Genomic DNA, 21,325 nt, shown 5'->3' with positions numbered 1-21,325 from the left:
AACAACTTTCAGAAGATTTATTGTAATGTAAAAAGGGATTTCTGTCATTACAGTAAGGAATGTTGTTATTGGTATGTTCTTTAAAAGCAGTGTGTGTGAGCCATTTTTATCCCCTCTGTTCTTTGATTAGTAAAATGTTAACAGTGACTGTGTCTTCTGTCAACACATTAGTCACATTAAGGTGGAGCACAGCGTTTGCTGACGCATTCCACCAGACTCAAATAAAAACATGCAAAGAACAGCGCGGAAAGTTCCTGTTGAACTTGTTCAGTCTTTTTTTTAATGTGAGCCTAATTCTTGCATTATCATGTAAAACAAATAAGCTAATAGTGTAGTTCTGTGTTTTTTTAGTAGTGGTGTTTCTGTCACAGTAGTAAAAATAAGTATGGCTAGGGATATCACATGGTAGGGTGGAGTTAATTACTGAGTATGCGTACAGTGTAACAATGGCAGGCAGGCAAGTATTCTTGATAAAGAGTGCAGTCCACACCTGAAAGGAAAATAGTCTACTTTGGTGTCATAGGTAGAATCCTTGCCACATCCTAGCAATGAATATACAATTATTCTCCACCCCTGTGCAAATACATCATATACTATTTGAAAATATTGTTGAGATACATTTCATTTAAATATTTTATGAGTGTTTTATACATGTAAATTGTGTATTTTGTTTAAACTTTATTTGTGATACCTACACCTACAAATAAAAAATAAAGTATGTGAGTTGCATGACAACGTGTACAAACACTGACATTTTTAACAACAGTAAAAAAAATATAAAAAAATAGCCAAGTACAGGTGACGCACATTCTCAGTCTGATGTCTTGGCCCCAGCGCTGTCACGCCCATTTCAGGCAGGCTAAGCCAATCAGTGGCTTTTTGACTGTACAGCAAGTCTCCCGGTGAATATAGTTATCATTCGCGTGGGGAAAGTATTACTGCCTTCATCACTTCATTCTGACGGGCTAAAATTCTGATCACTGGTGCGGGATAAGGTTACACAAATAAAGGTGGGGATCAAATGGTCACGTATTGCACCTGTTGCTAGCCTATCTTTTTTATTTTACACAAGGGTTTATTTCCCAAGGCGGACTTAATGTAACTTTTAAACTCGAAATACGAAGTCATGGACAAACCCAGCCTCCAGAGACTGTTTTCAGCGTGTGACATTAATAAATCTGGTGTGATTGAATACGAAGACTTTACAGTTGTTTGTCGAGAGCTGAATGTACCTGAAGACGAAATCAAAACTTTATTCAACAAATTCGGCGCTAGTGAAGATGGATGTATTAATTACAGCAATTTTTCATCGCGGTTTCAAGAGGTTTCAGAAACATTGGATTTGGCCTCTTTTGGAACGTCTCCTCAAAGTCAAGGGAGTCCCTGGGAAGAGTTCCAGAGCAGGATGGACGATGCAACCGGTCTCCTCTCAGGAAGGTACATCTGGTGGTTGGTGTCAATTGTTTGACAGAAAGTTGCACCTGCTATTACAGCTCTTACAGTAGACTGTGGGTGTAATATGTAGATGTTCGTTCTGCGTTCATCCCTCTGTTTTTATAACTATGTCAAATGTAGAAATGATGGTCATCCATAATCCTTCATCTTTCAGACTGCGGGATCAGTTGGCTGAACTTCACCAAGCCATGTACATCGCAGAACCTTTGTTGTTGCAACAATATGAGGGACTTGTCGATGCTCTTGTCAGTGAAAGCAAGGACCACAGGCTTGAGAGTGAGCAGCTGGAAACCAGTTTGAGAAGGTAGGGATTGTGTCATAGCAGCATCTCTTGGCTCAGATTCCTCAATAAGAGGAAAACAATATATTGAGAAACAATCTACCAAACTATATTATATCAGTTAACTTTGTCATTTGCCTGTTTGTGTTACCATAAACACAATGTAGTGTTTATGTTGTGGGATATCCATGCAACAATGTTTCAATCAAGATCAGGCTTGGGCTATTAATCAGTTAACATTTACAAAATTTGAGTATTGGTTGCGCCAGTATGCTTCCCACAGTAAGGTTATTATAATCAGACACAATTGCATGTTGTGAACACTTTGGAATTACCTGGATTTCTGCATAAATTGGTCGTCAAATTTGATCTGATCTTCATCTAAGTCACAACAATATAAACACATAGTGTGCTTAAACTAATAGCACACAAATGATTGTATTTTTCTTGTCTATATTGAATACATCATTTAAACATTCACAGTGTAGGTTGAGAAAAGTATGTGAACCGCTAGGCTAATGACTTCTCCATAAGCTGTCAGGAGTCAGCTAACCTGGAGTCCAGCCTTGCCCTATAAAAAACACTCTCAAAATTTGAGTTTGCTATTCACAAGAAGCATTGCCTGATGTGAACCATGCCTCGAACAAATGAGATCTCAGAAGATTTAAGATTAAGAAGTGTTGACTTGCATAAAGCTGGAAAGGGTTACAAAAGTTTCTCTAAAAGCCCTGATGATCATCAATTGTCTATAAATGGAGAAAGTTCAGCACTGTTGCTACTCTCCCTAGGAGTGGCTGTCCTGCAAAGATGACTGCAAGAGCACAGCGCAGAATGCTCAATGAGGTTAAGAAGAATCCTAGTGTCAGCTAAAGACTTACAGAAATCTCTGGAACATGCTAACATCTCTGTTGACAGGTCTACGATATGTAAAACACTATACAAGAATGGTGTTTATGGGAGGACACCATGGAAGAAGCCACTGCTGTGCAAAAAAAACATTGCTGCACGTCTGAAGTTTGCAAAAGTGCACCTGGATGTTCCACAGCACTACTGGCAAAATATTCTGTGGACAGATGAAACTACAGTTGAGTTGTTTGGAAGGAACACAGAACACTATGTGTGGAGGAAAAAAGGCACAGCAACATCAAAACCTCATCCCAACTGTAAAGTCTGGTGGAGGGAGCATCATGGTTTGGGGCTGCTTTGCTGCCTCAGGGCCTGGACAGCTTGCTATCATCAACGGAAAAATAAATTCTGAAGTTTATCAAGACATTTTGCAGGATTATGTTAGGTTAGGCTATCTGTCTGCCAATTGAAGCTCAACATAAGTTGGGTGATGCAACAGGACAACGATCCAAAACACAGAAGTAAATCAACAACAGAATGGCTTCAACAGAAGAAAATACACCTTCTGGAGTGGCCCAGTCAGAGTCCTGACATCAGCCCGATTTGAGATGCTGTGGCATGACCTCAAGAGAGCAGTTCATACCAGACATACCATGAATATTGCTGAACTGAAACAGTTTTGAAAAGAGGAATGGTCCAAAACTCCTCCTGAACGTTGCGCAGGTCTGATCCACAACTACAGAAACGTTTGGTTGAGGTTATTGCTGCCAAAGGAAAGTCAACAAGTTATTAAATGAATGTTTACACTGTGTGTTCAATAAATGAAAATGTATAATTGTTTGTTATTGGTTTAAGCATACTGTGTTTGTCTATTGTTGTGACCTAGATGAAGATAAGGTCAAATTTTATGACCAATTTATGCAGAAATCCAGGTATTTCCAAAGGGTTCACATACTTTTTCTTGCCACTGTAGATGGGGTGGAGTTGCTTTCACGGTTCGGAGGCTGCATTTCTTGATAGGGATTACATTTCTCACCCAAGGAAGTACTCTTAAATGAGTTGCTAGTCTTGTTCTCCCCATTTTCCACTTGTAAACCTAGTTGTCCCTTTTTTATATTTCCATTTAGGCCTAATCTTAACCCTTATGCAAATGGGTGTGCCTGTAAGAATGTTTGCTAATCAGTGGCGAGACATGCTGTATTTTGATTCATTCAATCTCACACTGCAAATCTCAGTCTTGTGCACCTGTGGTATTTGCCTCCTAGGGGCCCTCATGAGTCTCTTAACTGGCTGGAGCAAGTGCTGTCACTTTTTATTATGATAAAACACATTTAACTGAATAGTGTCCCGCCCGCTCAAAGTTCACCACTAGATGAAAACCAAAAGGTGTAGTTCTGTGTGCTGTGTTGCAGCTGTGTTTGAAGATGTGTTATTGCTTGCAAACCGTGCCTCACCTTCACCTTATATTCTGACTCATCACTTTCGCTGGACTAGTGTTTGGGCAGTTGTTTTAAATTTGATGAACAACCAGGGCAGACATGTAAATGGTATGTACCTCTGTGTGCCGACAGAACAGAGGAGCTGAACACCAGTCAGTTGACAGAGCTGGAGGAGGACATGCAGCAGCAGCTTGCCTGTGTAGAGGTCAGGGTGAGAGAAGAGGTAAGTGATGTATTATGAGGACTTAGTTACTACAGTATATTCTACACATTGTGCTAGAAATAAAACATGTAATTCACTCTCATCAAGTATTTAAGAACTAAAAACAAACAAAGCAAGCTAAGTCATTAAAAAGGCATTGGTGTCATTGAAAACATACCTTAGAAAATGTTTATCTTTTTTTTATTTTATGGTGAGAAAAAGTTTAATATAATAGACTTGGGCAAATAGTTTGTTGGAAATTAAGATTAAACTGTTTAATTTCAAGAGGGGCCTCGGCACAGGTGTTTATCCGCATATTTGTGGTAGTGAAAGTACCTTTTAGAGAAGGGAGAGCAGTTAGCTCAAACTCTCACAAAGGCCCCTTTCTACAGTTTTGTGAAAGCCCCTCTTTTAGTTCAGAGCCAATGAGCAAAGTTGTCTCTCCTTGGGTTTCTTGTCTGTAGGAGCATAAGAGAATGGAGGGAGTCATGGCGGCACTCCAGAGAAGGCATGAGAATGAGGTGGCAGACCTGCATACTGTTATGGACAGGTTGTTAAAGGTACGTGTCATCTATTTGAAACAGGTTTTGTGACATTTCATCTATTGACCTATTATTGTTGGTGTTGAAAGGTTATTTAATCTTTCCCTAGGATTGCCACGCTTATGTTTGCAGTACTTTATTTAGCTAGATTCAGGCAGTCTTAATTGTGAATATGATTTCAATTTATGCTTAATCTTAATGGAAACCTTTTCATTGTAGTCTCAAGGGGAATCTGAACTCAACAGTTCCAGGCAGGATGTTGACAAACTACAGAACCAAATAAGTGAACTGACTCAGGTACGTTGGATCAGTTAGACAACTGTATCTTGAGTCTCATTCGGAAAGTATTCAGACCCCTTGACTTTTTCTAAATGTTGCTACGTTACAGCCTTATTCTGAAATAAGCCTTACTCAGTACTTTGTTGAAGAGCCTTTGGCAGCGATTACAGCCTAGTCTTCTTGGGTATGACGCTACAAGCTTGGCACACCTGTATTTGGGGAGTTGCTCCCATTCTTCTTTGCAGATCTTCTCAAGCTCTGTCTGGTTGGATAGGGAGCATCACTGCACAGCTATTTTCAGCCCTCCAGAGATGTTCGATCAGGTTCAAGTCCGAGCTTTGGCTGGGCCACTCAAGGACATTCAGAGACTTGTCCCAAAGCCACTCCTGCGTTGTCTTGGCTGTGTGCTTAGGGTCATTGTCCTGTTGGAAGGTGAACTTTCGCCCCAGTCTGAGGTCCTATGTGCTCTAGAGCAGGTTATCTACCTTGCTCTGTTCAATTTTCCTCGATCCTGACTAGTCTCCCAGTCCCTGCCACTGAAAAATATCCCCAGAGCATGATGCTGCGACCACCATGCTTCACCATAGGGATAGTGCCAGGTTTCCTCCAGACATGACGCTTGGCATTCAGGACAAAGAGTTCAATCTTGGTTTCATCAGACCAGAGTATCTTGTTTCTCATGGTCTGAGAGTCCTTTAGGTGCCTTTTGGCAAACTCCAAGGGGGCTGACATGTGAATTTTACTGAGGAATGGCTTCCATATGGCCACTCTACTATAAAGGCCTGATTGGTGGAAGGCTGCAGAGATGGTTGTCCTTCTGGAAGGTTCTCCCATCTCTACAGAGGAACTCTGGAGCTCGGTCAGAGTGACCATCAGGTTGTTGGTCACCTTCCTGACCAAGGTCCTTCTCTCCCCCGATTGCTCAGTTTGACCGGAGGCCAGCTCTAGGCAGAGGCTCGGTGGTTCCAAACTTCTTCCATTTAAGATTGATGGAGGCCACTGTGTTCTTGGGGACCTTCAATGCTGCAGAACTTTTTTGGTACCTTTCCCCAGATCTGTGCCTCGACACAATCCTGTCTTGGAGCTCTAAGGTTGAATGAATTTTCCGAATAGCCTGGTTTTTGCTCTGACATGCACTGTCAACTGTGGGACCTTATATAGACAGGTGTGTCTTTTCAAAATCATGTCCAATCAATTGAATTTATCAAAAGTGGACACCAATCAAGTTGTCGAAACATCTCAAGGATGATCAATGGAAACAGGATGCACCTGAGCTCAATTTCAAGTCTCATCGCAAAGGGTTTGAATACTTATGTAAATAAGTTAATTTTTTATATTTGCTCAAATTTCTTCATCTGTTTTGTCATTGGCTATTGTGTGTGTATGTTATTATTTAATCCATTTTAAAATAAGGCTGTAACACAACAACAATGTGGAAAAAGAGAAGGGGTCTGCAAACTTTCCGAATGCCCTGAACGTTATTTCCTGTGCACTTTCCAGTAATGTTGTAAATTTTACATTATGTATCCTCAGGAAAAGGAGCAGTTACGAACTTCTCTCTTCAAAGCGCAGACAAACATCTCCATTCTGCAGGTAGAGATGGACAAGCTGAAGAACATGTATGCAGACCAGAAACTTCAGCATGAGAGGTGAGATCACCGACTTCACGTTCAGGTCCAATGGATCAAGTCCAACTCAGTAAATACAGACTAGTTGATAAGAAATGTTGTATTTGTCTATTTTTACAGAGAAAGCGATGAACTGAAAAAGATGGTTATTGAATACCAGTCTTACTCCAGTCACATTGAAATTCTCCAGTAAGTCTGTCTGACCCGATTGTTCATTAGTACAGTATGTCCTTTCATGATTGTTTTTGTTGTATCGTAGTCAAGCATAGCTTTGAGTCATGCATGCACATCCGTGCAGTGCACACCATATGCTCATTGTAATGAACGCTGACTCTACTCTAAAGGTGGCAGGCTAAAAGATGAGTTAAGCATCTGAAATGTTCTCTACATTGACTCCTTCCTATTAGGGCCATGAACAAAAAGCTGTATGACAGCAATGATGGCTTGCGCTCTGCCTTAGTCAACGATGTGGCATCAAGTAAAAGGAGGGTAAGTTTGGTTGTTTTCACTCAAGATAAAGAAGACTCAAATTACCCATTTTATATTTACATTTATACAACATTTATAAGGCATTAGTGTTACAAATCTTCCTCCCCACAGCTATCCCCCAACAATGAAATCCCAGCTCGAAGAATGAAGCCAGTTCGACAAAGCACGCTTATAAAGTACACATACTATATTCTTATCCAAGAAATCTGGACCTATTAATTGACCACTTAACTAATGTTTACATTTTTTCATCCCTATGTTGAGTCCAGTTCAGAGGGAGCGCACACAACTGTAGAATCCAGTAAAACGACCAACTCCCATGTAGCCAGCTGGGCTGATACATACCCGGACAGCGGTGTGTCCTTGCCTATGGATACTACTGAAAGCTCAGGCAGCGAGTCTGACAGTGATGACTCTACAGAAACAGTACACCACAGTTATTCATATGTGCCCTCAGACATTGAGGTAAGGGTAACTACAAGGGTTTACCAACTATTTTATTAGTACGTTTCACATTCTAATACATGAATGTACCTATTTCTGCACCAGATATCAGATGTGAAATTGGAAGCAAGTCAGGCAATACTGTCTGTAGCTCCCAGCAAAGCTAGTTCCATTGCGTCATCCATCCGGAGACGCTTGTCTGCTTTCCCAATGAAGGTAAGGCTTTGAGCTGAGATGCTCAGTTTTGAAGCACATTGTGTAGGGAGGCTTATGTGGAATTGGTATATGCTGGTTCACTCCAGACTTGACTGCCCTTGACCAGCACAAAAACATCCTGTGGCGTACTGCATTAGCATCGAATATGCAACTTTTCAGGGAAGTTAGGAACCAATATACACAGGCAGTTAGGAAAGCAAAGGCAAGCTTTTTCAAACAGAAATTTGCATCCTGTAGCACAAACTCCAAAAATTTCTGGGACACTGTAAAGTCCATGGAGAATAAGAGCACCTCCTTCTAGCTGTCAACTGCACTGAGGCTAGGAAACACTGTCACCACTGATAAATCTACGATAATCGAGAATTTCAATAAGCATTTTTCTATGGCTACCCCTACCCCGGTCAACAGCTCTTCACCCCCCACAACAACTTGCACAAGCCTCCCCCACTTCTCCTTCACCCAAATCCAGATAGCTAATGTTCTGAAAGAGCTGCAAAATCTGGACCCCAACAAATCAGCTGTGCTAGACAATCTGGACCCTATCTTTCTAAAATGATCTGCCGCAATTGTTGCAACCCCTATTACTAGCCTGTTCAACCTCTCTTTCGTATCGTCTGAGATCCCTAAAGATTGGAAAGCTGCTGCGGTCATCCCCCTCTTCAAAGGGGAAGACACATTAGACCCAAACTGTTATAGACCTATATCCATCCTGCCCTGCCTTTTCTAAAATCTTGGAAAGCCAAGTTAACGATCAGATCACTGATCATTTCGAATCCCACCGTACCTTCTCCGCTATGCATTCTGGTTTCCGAGCTGGTCATGGGTGCACTTCAGCCACGCTCAAGGTCCTAAATGATATAACTGCCATCGATAAAAGACAATACTGTGCAGCCGTCTTCATTGACCTGGCCAAGGCTTTCGACTCAGTCAATCACAACATTCTTATCGGCAGACTCAACAGCCTTGGTTTCTCTAATGACTGCCTCGCCTGGTTTACCAACTACTTCTCTGATAGAGTTCAATGTGTAAAATCGGAGGGCCTTTTGTCCGGACCTCTGGTAATCTCGTATGGGGGTGCCACAGGGTTCAATTCTCAGGCAGACTCTTTTCTCTGTATACATGCATCAATGTCGCTCTTGCTGCTGGTGATTCTCTGATCCACTTCTACACAGACGACACCATTCTGTATACTTCTGGCCCTTCTTTGGACACTGTGTTAACTAACCTCCAGACGAGCTTCTATGCCATACAACACTCATTCCGTGGCCTCCAACTACTCTTAAATGCAAGTAAAACTAAATGCATGCTCTTCAACTGATTGCTGCCCACACCTGCCCGCCCGCCCACCATCACTACTCTGGACGGTTCTGACTTAGAATATGTGGACAACTACAAATACCTAGGTGTCTGGTTAGACTGTAAACTCCTTCCAGACTCGCATTAAGCATCTCCAATCCAAAATTAAATCTAGAATCGTCTTCCTATTCCGGAACAAAGCCTCCTTCACTCATGCTGCCAAACATACCCTCGTAAAACGGACTATCCTACCGATCCTTGACTTCGGCGATGTCATTTACAAAATAGCCTCTAACACTACTCAGCAAATTGGATGTAGTCTTATCACAGTGCCATCCGTTTTGGCACCAAAGCCCCATACACCACCCACCACTGCGATCTGTATGCTCTCGTTGGCTGGCCCTCGCTTCATATTCGTCGCCAAACCCACTGGCTCCAGGTCATCTCTAAGTCTTTGCTAGGTAAAGCCCCACCTTATCTCAGCTCACTGGTCACCATAGCAGCACCCATCCGTAGCACGCTCTCCAGCAGGTATATTTCACTAGTCATCCCCAAAGCCAACTTCTCCTTTGGCCGCCTTTCCTTCCAGTTCTCTGCTGCCAGTGACTGGAACGAATTGCAAAAATAACTGAAGCTGCACCTGTACACAGCCCATCTGTAAATAGCCCACCCAACTACCTCATCCTGATATTATTTGTTTTGCTCCTTGCACCCCAGTATATCTACTTGCACATTCATCTTCTGCACACATCACTCCAGTGTCAATGCTAAATTGTAATATTTGGCCACTATAGCCTATTTATTGCCTTGCCTCCCTAATCTTACTACATTTGCACACACTGTATATAGATTTTTCTATTGTGTTATTGACTGTATGTTTGTTTATCCCATGTGTTACTGTGTTGTTTGTATCGCTTTGCTTTATCTTCGCCAGGTCACAGTTGTAAATGAGAACTTGTTCTCAACTGGCCTACCTGGTAAAGTAAAATAAAAACATGGTATCTGTTTTATTTTCCATAACCTAAGTAATGCTACTTGGTCCTCAGCAAACAGAAGCAGACCTTGTTGACACTGGTGGCCCTGAGTGCCCTGGTCCCATGTACCGGTTAGTTTTGGCAGGAGATGCAGGATCAGGGAAGTCCAGCTTTCTATTGCGGTTGAGTCTCAATGAGTTCAGGGGAGATATTCAGACGACGTTGGGTAAGTACATGTACAGTAAGTTTTTAGTAGTGGTAGAATAAATGCAGAAAGTGCATTGCTGTTTCCATTACAATGTTGTTCTTAGGAGTTGATTTCCAAATCAAGAAGATGTTGGTGGATGGAGAAAAAACAAACCTCCAGATATGGGATACTGCTGGACAAGAGAGGTATGTTTCTGTACATTGACATACTAAAAGCCTTATCAAAGTTGTTTCATAATGTCTTTGGTGATGTGGCTGTTAATCTGAAGTGCTTTAAGATTCCAAATGATCATGTAATATCAAAAACTAAATGGGATTTCCCTATTACTGTAGGTTCCGCAGTATTGCCAGGTCTTATTTCCGTAAAGCCCATGGAGTCTTACTGCTGTATGATGTCACTTCTGAAAGCAGCTTCCTTAATGTCAGAGAGTGGATGGACCAGATTCAGGTAACAATCAGTGGATGGGTTTTATGGTCCTTGAGATAATAAAAACTTGGAATGGGATGCCAAAATAATGGTTGTTTATATTTCAGTTTGAGACCATAATGTATTTTTCTGTTATGATTCCACATAATATCAGGAACTTAGTGAAAAATAAAGTGCCCTTGTTATCCCAGGAATCCACAGATGAGCAACTCCCAATGTGTGTGATTGGGAATAAAGTGGACCTGCGGGAAGATCGACCAGAGGGAAGCTGTGTCAGCACTGTTGATGGGGAAAGGCTGGCAAGGGTACAATCTCCTTTACCAGTCAAAATAACAGCTGTTCATGGGTCCATCAAATCAAAATTAAATCACAATATTACATGTGTTTCAGACATACAATGCCCTGTTCTGTGAAACTAGTGCTAAAGAGGGAACTAATATAGTGGAGGCAGTACTTCACCTGGCAAGGTAAGAATCTTAATCTTCCCATCCAATCCCTACCACTAATACCTAAACTATAACTGAGCTCTTACCATTTTTTTCCTAACACAGAGAAGTTAAGAAAAATGTGAAACTGAGACGGCAATCAGAGTCACAGGTGAAGTTGAGTTTAAGCAGTTCAAAGAAAGCGCTGACCAACTGCTGCAGAGTGTAACCATGGAGGCCCATCACTTCACCCTATGGAATGCATCTGACTGGAGACAATTTTAGCATCACAGCTTTTGTCATTGAGAACTTGTCATGCAGAGCTGTTTTGTGTAACAAATCTCCTGAGATTACTGTAGATATGTCTAATTCATATTTTAAATGTAATCAAAGTAATAGCACAACTGACCTGGAGCATGTAGATCTCCAATGAATGTATTTGAATGGGACGTGTACGGCTCCTAAATAGTTTGCATGTATCCGTTGTACACATCAGGAATTTACTGTATTCAGAAGGCTCAGTTGAAACTACAATGCTAATGATGTGGTTAGAAACAAGTACATTTTACAATGGGGTGCTTTCAGTATTTATGTCAGCTGATTTTATTTGTTTTAATTGAATAAACTTTCTGTACAGAGGTGTGGTTTAATTTGTTAAATTAATATTCCCCAGATTGAATCTTTCATTAGTTTATTTGATTAATCTTACAGCACTGCATATGTTCATCCTCAATATAAAAGCAATAAACATGGTATAGAAACCATAAACCACTAGTTGTGTAACAATCTAGATGAGGAAATACAAAAATACAAGCTTTTTTTGTAATTCCAAGTAGTGGAGTTTGAAATTCCTGCTCTTTACATTGTAAATACTGATTAACATTCGACCTGTGTATTGGAATAGGCATACGCATTAGTCCTTATTCATTTCCCAAACTATACTGAACCACCACCACAAAATATTACAAACTGGTTCTAAACCCCAGATTATGGGACAAAAGCAAGACCTGGTCATCTTTCAATAATGGGTAACATCTGGGTATCTGAGAATAGTTGTGATTGGGCTCTGTATCCTGCTATTTGGCTTTCTCGTCAGCCGGCTTAGGGTCATTGGCTTTTTTCTGCTTCTGTTGCATTATCTCTGCATCCCTAAAGAAGACAGACAAAACAAATTGTTAAACCAAATAAAAACTAAAAATGGATGTTAAAAACGTGTCCTGGTTTCAGTGAAAGATTCTCACCTGTATACCAGGAGAACTTCCTAAAAGCCAATATTATTGACTTACCTCAGCTTCCTCGCAGCTGCAGACATGCCATCATCAGCCTTCTTTCCCTTGTCATTCCCTTGTTTTTTGGCATTTCTAGCACGAGCAAGGTCACGCTGATTCCCCCCTGCAAAGAAATCGATTTGAAAGACCCAGGTGAGGAGAGTACAGTTGCAGAGTCATTGCTTATGTCTTACATTTTAAAGAATAAATTAAAACCAAGCATCATTAGCTAGTGGCCATCTACAGCCCTGTACTGGTCGTTTGGTAACGTAACTGGCTAGATAAAACAGTTAACGAATGGATAAGACGAAAATAACCGTTTAATCGATAAATGTACGTACGCATAAGGCTAGGCAACTGCTTAGCCTGGTTTGTTATTGTGCGTGGCACTTCACGGGCCTAGACAGTTAACGTAACGTTGCTAGTTAGCGAGCTAACGTTAACTACAAATCATATCCTTCTTACCAGTTAATAATGAAAAAGTATACATTTCATGGCACTAAAAACAAATGTGTATGGTAACAGAAAACCATGTTACACTATACTTTCTAGTTAGCTATATTAACTTTTTTTTAACTTACCCAGTTCAAACAGATCGCTAACGTTAGCTACCTAGCATTGATTGTCTCTGATTTTATTTATTTAAAACAGCAAAGCGCGATACGTACCTAGCTAAGCTACCAACGAACACAACTTTAGCTTAGTAGCTAGTAAATAAAATATAGCAATATACTCACTTGTCATGTTGTTGTTTCTAGGTAAACGGTGTGGAGAAGGCTGCCAAGCCTGCCAGCTGTGCACCGACAATATTCGATTTACGTTACTGCGACTGAACGCCTTAATACGAGATATCGCGAGAGTAGCGGTATTCTTGTAGTTGACGTCTGCATAATATCAGTACTTTATGCCGCATTCAAAACAACTGGGAACTCGGAAAATACAGGAACAAATGATGACGTCAGTGATCTTCAGGTCAGAAAGTAGGAGCTTCAGGTCAGAAAGAAAGAGGCCCGAGTTCCCGAATTTGAAGACCGTTCAAATATATTTTTTCCAGTTGAAGCTCGTTTTTTCCGAGTTCCCAGTTGTTTTGAACACGCTGAGGTCGGACATTTCTGAGTTACCAGTTGTTTTGACGCGGCAATAGAGCCCCACAGTAGGGAAATGGTTCCAATCTTTTCCCCACCATTTGTTTTCATAACAATGTAAATATATCTTAGACAAGATGACTTTAATCAACATATTCAACTCTACTCTCAGATTCGAAAATGCTAATTAGCATGAAAATAGACATCACGTCAACTAGCTGCTAACTTTGCTAGCAGGTATTGTCAATTTAAAACTTGCACAAGACAGTTCACAGAATTGTCAATTAAAGAAATGTCGCCAATGTATTCATTACGAAATGTAGCTAACATTAGATAATAAAAAAAGGTTAAATAAAAATAATGAATCCAGATATTCTTACTTTTGACTCGATTCGGCAGTCTCATCCAGATCATCATGGCATTTGTACTTGTTTATGACAGCCATATTAGCAGCTAATTAGCATTTCATTTTTGGAGGGTAAATGCAGGCGAATATATTGATTAAAGTCACCTTGTCCTAGAGAGATTTACACGATTATCAAAACATCACGCCAGGGTAAGCCTACACCTTCAAACACAGACCTTATTTTAAGTGTTTCTAAAATCCCCTATGGGAAGAATTTATGGTGGAAAATAACTATTTCCTTGTTTGACCACTAGGTGTTATGGTTATTATGACTCATACCGTGATAATCAATAAAAGTACTATACAACCTAAAAATGCAAAATTGTATCAATGATTTGAATTCCCCAGTGGCTTTTGAAGATGATGAAATATCATAAATATACTAGATTCTTTAACAAAAAATAACCAAAGAGATTATGTTATGGTGGTTGGCAGGCCATTCGACTTTAAAATAAATCTATAGCTTCAAATTATGTTTAAAAACTTGTATTTCTCAGTGATTCTATGCATTTTTAGTAATTGACTTCAAATATGTTATGATAGCTATTAAAGGCTATTTGCAACTGGAATGTGATTTTTCTTAATTAAGATTTTAGATACAAATGTTAATAAAATGTTCCTCCCAAATATATTTATTAATATTAGACTTCATGAAAATTTAGTGGGCATTATTCAATGATGTGTATAAACCCTGGATGACTGACAGGGGACGCTATATTGAAGGTCGTACAGTCATTTTGGTACTCCTCCAACGGTGAAGCTGCAGACAGATATTTCACCAGATGTATAAATGTGAAGCATCCATCCGCTTGGCGTTTCCACTCACTACCAAATATGGTAGTGAGAGGAAGCCAAAGTGGCCGGCAGTGGGAGAAGATGGAAGGAGATGGATTTTCTCATCGATTAAACATTTGATCTCAATACAGGATCTATGACAGAGCTCCAATAACTCTGGAGCTCTGTCATAGTGACCATCGGGTTCTTGGTCACCTCCCTGACCAAGGCCCTTCACCACTGTTTGGTCGGGCGGCTGTGGCTCGACACAATCCTGTCCTGGAGCTCTACGAACAATTTCAACCTCATGGCTTGGTTTTTGCTCTGACATGCACAGTCGATGGTGGGACCTTATATAGACAGGTGTGTGCCTTTCTAAATCATGTGCAATCAATTGAATTTACCACATGTGGACTCCAATCAAGTTGTAGAAACATCTCAAGGATGATCAATGGAAATAGGATGCACCTGAGCTCAATTTCGAGCCTCATAGTAAAAGGTCTGAATACTTATGTAAATAAGGTATTTCTGTTTTTTTTTATTTTTTATAAATTGGCAAAAAATGTGTAAAAAACGTTTTGCATTGTCATTATGGGGTATTGTGTGTAGATTGGTGAGGACAATTATTTTACTTTATCCATTTGAGATGAATCTGTAATGTAACAACATGTAGAAAAAGGGAAGGGGTCAGAATGCACTGTATATACTTCATTGGCAGTACACCCCCCTTCATAAGGAATGACTGGAACATAGCTATGACAGTATGTAGCTTTATTGATGTTGTTTCTGTATCAACGGACAGTAGGCCTACAATTGTTTTTATTCGATTTACCATTGACATAGATTATTCATTTGGACGCAACCTGTTATTGCAGAAACCCCATACAATACATTTAAAAGCTCTAACACGAGAATACTGCTCTCTTCAATCTTTTGTGGAGGAACATTGACCATGTGACTATTCCAGAAAGAGTTTTGGAATTTGGGCATTTTTCTATGGAATTGGTGACATTTATCAGCTAATAACTGTACTAAACGATTACAACACAAAGCTATTTTGTGTTCATTGTTCAAAAAAAAAAGTGACATTTAGTTTACTCTGTTACATTCAAACACAATCTGGGGTGTAAATGTCAGTGCTGCTACAGCATGTCAGTGGACATTGATACAGGTTTTTTTTATTGTTCAGTGCAATCTTTATTTTATTCACAGTAGACAACTCAGTTTAGTATTCATGAGCTGGACTTGTGTAGAGGACAGTTCCTTTGTAGAGGATGTCAGTTTCTTGCAGTGAGAACCACTGACGTCACTAAACTGCCCAAGGCCACCACCAGAGCACCAAGCAGGAACGTCCATGAAATTCCCTGAAACACCAAGTGACGCAATGTCAACAAACAGTCAAATGTTTTTTTTTCTCGTGAACTGAATTAAACCAAAACATTTCACACAGGGAAGGTTGTGGCTTACAGGTGGCTTCTTTTTAGAAGGAGTCAGAAATGGGGCAATATTGTCTCCGAGGAGCTGGGCAGGTTTGGCTTGCCACTTCTGGGTATCTTTGCCTCCTGATTGCCTTTTCACTAGCTTGGACAACTCAACATGGATGGCCTGGGGATCAAATTAAATTGTATTTGTCACATGCGCCGAATAGAAAAGGTGTAGACCTTATCGTGAAAGAAATAGAGTTCATAAAATATTTACTAAATAAACTAAAGTAAAACATCTAACCAATCAAAAAGTAACAAGAAATGTACATAACAATAACAAGGCTATATACAGGGGGTACCGGTACAGAGTCAATGTGCGGGGGTACAGGTTATTCGAGGTAATTTGCAAAGTGACTATGCATAGATAATAAACAGCGAGTAGAAGTAGTGTAAAAACAAAGTGAGGGGGGTCAATGTAAATAGTCCGGGTGGACATTTGATTAGTTTAGTTGTTCAGCAGTCTTGTGGCTTTTGGGTAGAAGCTGTTAAGGAGCCTTTTGGTCCTAGATTTGGCATTCTGGTAAGAGGGACAAGTGACAACTTATCCTAATAACCTTATACAAAGTCTTATACGATTTATTATGTCAGCAGTAAAGTAGTCTAGGTTTAGTATTTTAGCAGTAAAGAGGGCGGAGTGGATTGTCAATGAGTATGAGGTTGTAGTTTAGAAGTTGTCCAGTAGATGGCAGCATATTAAATGCAACAATCTCAGGCTCAAGCCATAGCTGGACTTTATAATTGAATCAGATCCCGTTAATAATCAAATTTTGTTTATCTTTCATGCATAACAAGTATTTTCAAAAAATATTACACAACAAATATTAACCAGTTTCCTGTTAAGCTATCATAACCAAAGTTGTCTTGTTTTTTGTAGCCTACTTTGTTTCGCATTTCTTTGCATTTTGATCCTTATAGGTTCTTGGTAACCTAATGGGGGGATGTGTAACCTGAACACGATCTGTTATTTGCAGCGGTTGAAACCGAAATGATTTCCCAATCGTTTAATTCCGAACAGAACCATCACTTTTTTCCCGTTCCATTCCACTGTTCCGACCAGCCAAATAAAGTTGTGAACCGGAAAACAATTAAAAAGCACGGGTTATATCGTTAATTTCTGTTCCTTTTTAACCTGTGAAATCAAACGTTTTTTTTCTTCTTAATTTAGCTCATTAAATTACTTCACCAATCAATGCGGATAGAGCAGGCAAACTAGTTGTTAACATGCTTGATGGACAGACAAGTGTAGCCTATGGCGTAAAATGCGATTGAAATTTGCCGGGTGGGTAGAGAGCGAGAGAGGGGTTTTAGCTAGAAGGGATCCAGTTTTTGTCAAATTAACGTCAGATTGGACTTTTCGTAGCAAGTTATGAGAATTTATGCAGCAGGTTAGGAAAAGGGTGAGGGGTTAGCTAAAATGCAAAATAAAATACAAAATAAAGCCGGATCCCCTCCAGCTATTACCCGAGAAAGGGTTGAGGGGTAGGCTTGAAGCGCTGGGCAAATTGTTATGATATGCATTATCTGAATGTAAGGGCGTATTTTTGTCGGAACCAACTCTACCATGGTTTGTTGCACAAAGCCTATAGGGAAAATGAATGGCGTTTTTGGATAAACGCCGAAAATGAGGTATGTGGTAAACACACGCTTATGAGATCTTATACGTTTTGTTCTAGATAATCTTCATCAGTTTACTCACTTTTTGAGAATTTTGCAGAATTTATGTAATAATAAAACATAAATGACAAAGGCTTCATAATTAATAAAGGGCATGCTAACTGACTGCTATTATCTCATAAAACAAAACGTAAAATATCTCCTAAACCTGTTGACTTTATTTTCGGTGTTTATTCCAAAACCCTATTCTTTCCCCATTCATTCTTTCCATAGGGATGGCTGAACGAACCAGAGGTCATTTATTTCCGGGTTTTAGGACTACATACAATCTGGCACGCTTTAATAGCTAGGTCCACATAATTATACATAGTAGGAGCAGCTTCTATGGAGAAACTTTGAATGTCCTTTGAGCCAGCTAACAACACACCTCTTACCTTTTTGTAGTTAAACATTTCAATGTGAAACGTGATAAATAGGCCTGTAGTGTCCTTAACTAGCATTGACAAAGTTAATCTATTCTTCTGTAACTACCCTGAATAAAAATATAAATGCAACATGCAATATTTTCCAAGATTTTACTGCATTACTGTTCATTTAAGGAAATAATTTAATTGAAATAAATGCAATAGGCCCAACTCTATGGATTTCACATGACTGGGAATACAGGAAGGTAGGCTGAACAGACACACTGGCAAAGATTTGCCTGGAACATAAAATACCATTATTAACCGGTTCCCATGCTTTTAAAATACTGGTATGGATCACTTTTGTTTCTGTTCCTTAAAAAAGTGGTATTTTCTGGATTTCGGTTCTGTTCCCTGAACTGGTTCCAACCCTTGGTTATTGGTCTAGCCCAAAATGGCTTTTCTATATAATTCTGATTCAGAATCATGTTTGTTTTTCAATGCCTTACCCACACACCTAAATCAGGTCTCTAAAGGGAAAGATTACTTTATTCTCCATCAAGACAAGGGTGTAATTACCAAAGCAGCAGATATTTTAGTTTTGTCTAGACAAGACTGTCTCACCATGACAGCAGTGCACACTGTAGGTCAGGCCAAGTGGGGCTGAGGCCACAGAAAAACACATTCAGAGCATGGGTTAAAAAAAACTAACAAACACACAATATTCTGAAGTCTACCCACAAGGGCAAACGTTTCTAATTGTTGTTATTCACACTTTGTATTTTGGTAGCATTGGAGTTGTTTAGCATAATGAGTTGGAACTAACTGAAGTAATAAAACATGTTAAATTAATAAAAATGTTGATTTGCTTTATCACTCAATGTGTGACATCAGGGTCTTAAATCTTTGTGGCTGAGTAGAGAGTTTAGCAGACAGCACTAGGAGCAAGACAGAACAGGTCTTCACTGGGGCTATGGAAGTAACACCACACAATGATATCTGCAAAGTGTTAGGCTCTAATACCTTTGGTTGACTTTGCTTTTCTGGACTATATTGTGCAAATCCAACACTAAGTGCTGTAAAATACAACACAAACCCATGCCATAAGGTTGTTCATTTTTGGCATTACTTCAATATTGGCAGTATTGGGCAATAGTACATAACTCTGTAAACTTATTGTGAACTGTGAGTCACACTACTCTAGACATGGTTTAAGAACTTGTTGAGTATTGCGTGCAGTTCTACAAAATATATTGGAAATACCATCATGAATCTTTGGCCTAGTGTCATATGAGTGTGTTTGATTGGGAAATGATTTCAGGGACCTGTAGTGACATTGACCCTTTATCTGTTTGTGGGGGGGGGTGGATTTCACTAGCAGTCTAGAGGCGAGGGAGAGGTGGAGGTGTTGAGAACCTCATTTAAATAGGCTATCTCACCTTAGTGGACGGCTCCAGTTTCAGGGCCTTCTTCAGTATCTCCATTGCCTCCTGGTACTCGCTCTTGTCTGACAGAAGCTGCAAATAGATTGCAATATATCTGAACAGCTAAATCAACAATCATCCTTCAGCTGTATACTGTACATGTTTCAGTAGTAGATGTTGAATGGCAGTACATCTTTACACCCATCTAAAATGTCTGAATATGGTTTTAGAATAGAATTCCCCTTCCACCCAGGCACTGTAGACTTGTGAAGGACAGGTAATGTTACAGTGTGTCCCTCACCTTTCCTGTCCTGAAGAGGGCTTTGACGTTTTGTGGATCAAGGGACAGAACATCCCGGCTGGTGTGTAGTGCGTCATCGTACTGCTCCAATTTCAGCTGAGCTGCTGCCAGGTTGTTCAGACACTTCACCCGGTAGTCCTGCACCTCCTCCTCCTCCCCCTCCAACAGCACATCACTACTACCATCTACGGGGGGGGCACAGGCCACAAAGCCTCACACCTGGGCTATTGTCATGTATATGTCCTTGGAGCCCCAGTCTTTGGGTGTTAGGGAGAATTATACACTCACAGGAACTAAAGGGAGGAGAGACTTTGGGTATTTGATGTACTGTAAGGACATCTGTGTGTTTGTTTGCCTCAGTAAAAATCCATTGTTAGCGCCATTACGGACGCGCTGACTTTGACACTCCTGTGAGTTTGGAAGTCTCTCTGTTACAGCTGAAGTGAGAGTTTTTAGTCTAAGATCTGTGAAGGATTGTTGTTAGCAGAGCTATGTTAGGATTAGATTGGGAGGAAGGAGCAGTTATTCAAGGATTTACAGTATATTATAGAGACGGTAAAGTTTATTCATCCCACTAAAAACCAGGAGAATCTGTGGAAAGAACTGAAAACTGCTGTTCACAAATGCTCTCCACCCAACCTCACTGAGCTCGAGCTGTTTTGCAAGGAGGAATGGGAAAAAATTGCAGTCTCTCGATGTGCAAAACTGATAGAGACATACCCCAAGCGACTTACAGCTGTAATCGCAGCAAAAGGTGGCGCTACAAAGTATTAACTTAAGGGGGCTGAATAAATGTGGCAAAAGGTCGCAAAGTTCAAGGGGGCCGAATACTTTCGCAAGGCACTGTATTTGTTCTACTTCTACACATACAGGGGGGAGAGAAACCTATATCTGTTGGGATATTCAGTGATAATTATAATGCAGATATTCAATGATGGAGTTTTTTTCACCATGTATTACATTACTCAGTATTCTGTTGCATTACCACATTTGATAACTTCAAGCATTGTCATGAATCTTGCCCTGGAGGCAGAATGAGTGGTTTCAGCTAGATGGGCCAGCTGCAAAGTCGAAATTGGTTATATTGTAAAAATGTATGAAAACATAAATGTGCTTTTTTGGTCTTAATTTAAGGTTAGGGCTATCAGTGTGGTTAGGGTTATCAGTGTGGTTAAGGTTAGGGTTCGATTTAAAATGTGATTTTATGACTATGGTCATTTGCTGGCGCAGCCACAATCTGCAGAGCTGCCTCCAGAACAAGATTCAGGACAAAAAATGCTAACCTGCTAAATTCGCAGTCTTTTTTCATTGAATATATTCATTTCTTGTTAAGTGCTGAGTAAAATGTAGCCATTGGCCTATCATCATTGAAACATTTAGATGCAGCCCACACTCTTCTCCTCACTGACTAATTTC

At 40.1% G+C, this 21,325-nt stretch overlaps 3 protein-coding genes across 9 annotated transcripts in view; 1 reads left to right on the top strand and 2 right to left on the bottom strand.

Moving 5' to 3' along the window:
• Positions 1-904: 904 nt before the first annotated feature.
• On the top strand, positions 905-11,788 carry LOC118401189 (ras and EF-hand domain-containing protein-like). The gene is made up of 17 exons (XM_035798490.2): positions 905-1,437; positions 1,610-1,759; positions 4,153-4,243; positions 4,687-4,782; positions 4,984-5,061; positions 6,577-6,692; positions 6,792-6,860; positions 7,079-7,160; positions 7,272-7,336; positions 7,430-7,625; positions 7,710-7,820; positions 10,163-10,316; positions 10,402-10,483; positions 10,631-10,745; positions 10,916-11,029; positions 11,115-11,191; positions 11,276-11,788. The coding sequence occupies exons 1-17, from the start codon at positions 1,127-1,129 to the stop codon at positions 11,376-11,378; spliced, it is 2,010 nt and encodes a 669-aa protein (XP_035654383.1). The 5' UTR covers positions 905-1,126; the 3' UTR covers positions 11,379-11,788.
• A 35-nt stretch (positions 11,789-11,823) lies between these two features.
• On the bottom strand, positions 11,824-13,323 carry LOC118401203 (small EDRK-rich factor 2-like). Its single transcript, XM_035798516.2, has 3 exons — positions 13,155-13,323; positions 12,436-12,541; positions 11,824-12,298 (listed from the first exon to the last, which is right to left on the bottom strand). Exons 1-3 carry the CDS (start codon positions 13,159-13,161, stop codon positions 12,226-12,228), a joined length of 186 nt encoding a protein of 61 aa, XP_035654409.1. The 5' UTR covers positions 13,162-13,323; the 3' UTR covers positions 11,824-12,225.
• Positions 13,324-15,436: 2,113 nt separating this feature from the next.
• The window catches only part of fkbp16 (FKBP prolyl isomerase 16), a 49,921-nt gene continuing 44,032 nt past the window's right edge, over positions 15,437-21,325 (bottom strand). For 6 of the 7 annotated variants that reach the window (XM_035798500.2, XM_035798501.2, XM_035798504.2 and 3 more), the window contains 4 exons: positions 19,910-20,094; positions 19,624-19,701; positions 16,150-16,287; positions 15,437-16,046 (listed from right to left, as the gene is read on the bottom strand). In XM_035798500.2, the coding sequence (XP_035654393.1) occupies positions 15,960-16,046; positions 16,150-16,287; positions 19,624-19,701; positions 19,910-20,094 (488 nt within the window). In that variant the 3' untranslated portion in view covers positions 15,437-15,959. The remainder of the gene's footprint in view (positions 16,047-16,149; positions 16,288-19,623; positions 19,702-19,909; positions 20,095-21,325) is intronic. The other variant, XM_035798502.2, reaches the window with a different exon arrangement.

This window comes from Oncorhynchus keta, chromosome 22, assembly GCF_023373465.1.
Source record: "Oncorhynchus keta strain PuntledgeMale-10-30-2019 chromosome 22, Oket_V2, whole genome shotgun sequence".
NCBI lineage: Eukaryota > Metazoa > Chordata > Actinopteri > Salmoniformes > Salmonidae > Oncorhynchus > Oncorhynchus keta.
This window is presented reverse-complemented; position numbering and strand designations above follow the sequence as displayed.